At 42.8% G+C, this 1,016-nt stretch overlaps 1 protein-coding gene across 1 annotated transcript in view; it reads right to left on the bottom strand.

Moving 5' to 3' along the window:
- The window catches only part of WBSCR17 (Williams-Beuren syndrome chromosome region 17), a 699,332-nt gene that overhangs the window by 436,423 nt on the left and 261,893 nt on the right, over nt 1-1,016 (bottom strand). The window contains exon 2 of the mRNA XM_011992872.1: nt 522-705. Coding sequence (XP_011848262.1) covers nt 522-705 — 184 coding nt within the window. The remainder of the gene's footprint in view (nt 1-521; nt 706-1,016) is intronic.

Raw genomic sequence — 1,016 nt, 5'->3', positions numbered from 1 at the left:
AAAATTAGCCGAGTGTGGTGGTGTGCACCTGTAGTCCCAGCAACTTAGCAGGCTGAGGCAGGAGAATCACTGGAACCCAGGAGGCGGAGTCGCAAGTGAGTCAAGATGGCACCACTGCACTCCAGCCTGGGTGAAAGAGAAAGATCCTGTCTAAAAAAAAAAAAACAAAAAGAAGAAGGGGAAGAAGAAATAAAATATAAAGCTTTTTGTATTGAGGCTCTTTCTATGTTTCTGGAACACTTTGATAACAACTGAACGTGTTTGCTTAGGTAATCTCTCATAAGCAACAGGAGTACCTGTCTCTTATACACATCTCTGGAACACTTTGATAACAACTGAACGTGTTTGCTTAGGTAATCTCTCATAAGCAACAGGAGTACTAAGTGTATTTATTGAAGAGGAAACTAAAATAAAAACTCCCCCAAGAGTTACAAATAACAGTGGAAAATATCACAGACTTAGGGGTCTACACCCATTCTGACGACCCATCAAGCTCCCTGAATGACTGAACCAGAACTTACTTGGTGGGACGATAATCCGGAATGGAACGGTCCAGTGAAATTTTCTCACTGAGGTAGGAATTGTAGCCATACTTCTCATGGGGTCCCTTAGCCTTTTCTTCTTCAGCTGGGGAAAGAGTAGCCGGAAGGCCCCCTTTACCCCGCCCACCATAACCTTCAATGAGCCCAAGGGATTTGGATAAGCCTAGAAAAAGTGGGAGAAAAAAGAATTATTAGAAAACCACCATACCAGGATGTATTACTCAATCTCTGCTGCAGTTTCAACAGAAATTTTAACATTACCTGTCACAGAAAAAATGATGTCCTCAATTTATCCCACTCAGGTATAGGCCCTGAAAACATTTGTATTAGAGGAAGGTCAAGCCCAGAGAGCGTTCTGGTTAAAGTTTGGTTACCGATTAGAATCCTCTACCTCTGTCTCTACCAGAAAATACAAAAATTAGCTGGGCGTTGGGGTGCACGCCTATAGTCCCATCTACTCAAAAGGCTGAGGCA

Source organism: Mandrillus leucophaeus, unplaced genomic scaffold (assembly GCF_000951045.1).
Source record: "Mandrillus leucophaeus isolate KB7577 unplaced genomic scaffold, Mleu.le_1.0 Scaffold42, whole genome shotgun sequence".
Taxonomy (NCBI): domain Eukaryota; kingdom Metazoa; phylum Chordata; class Mammalia; order Primates; family Cercopithecidae; genus Mandrillus; species Mandrillus leucophaeus.
This window is presented reverse-complemented; position numbering and strand designations above follow the sequence as displayed.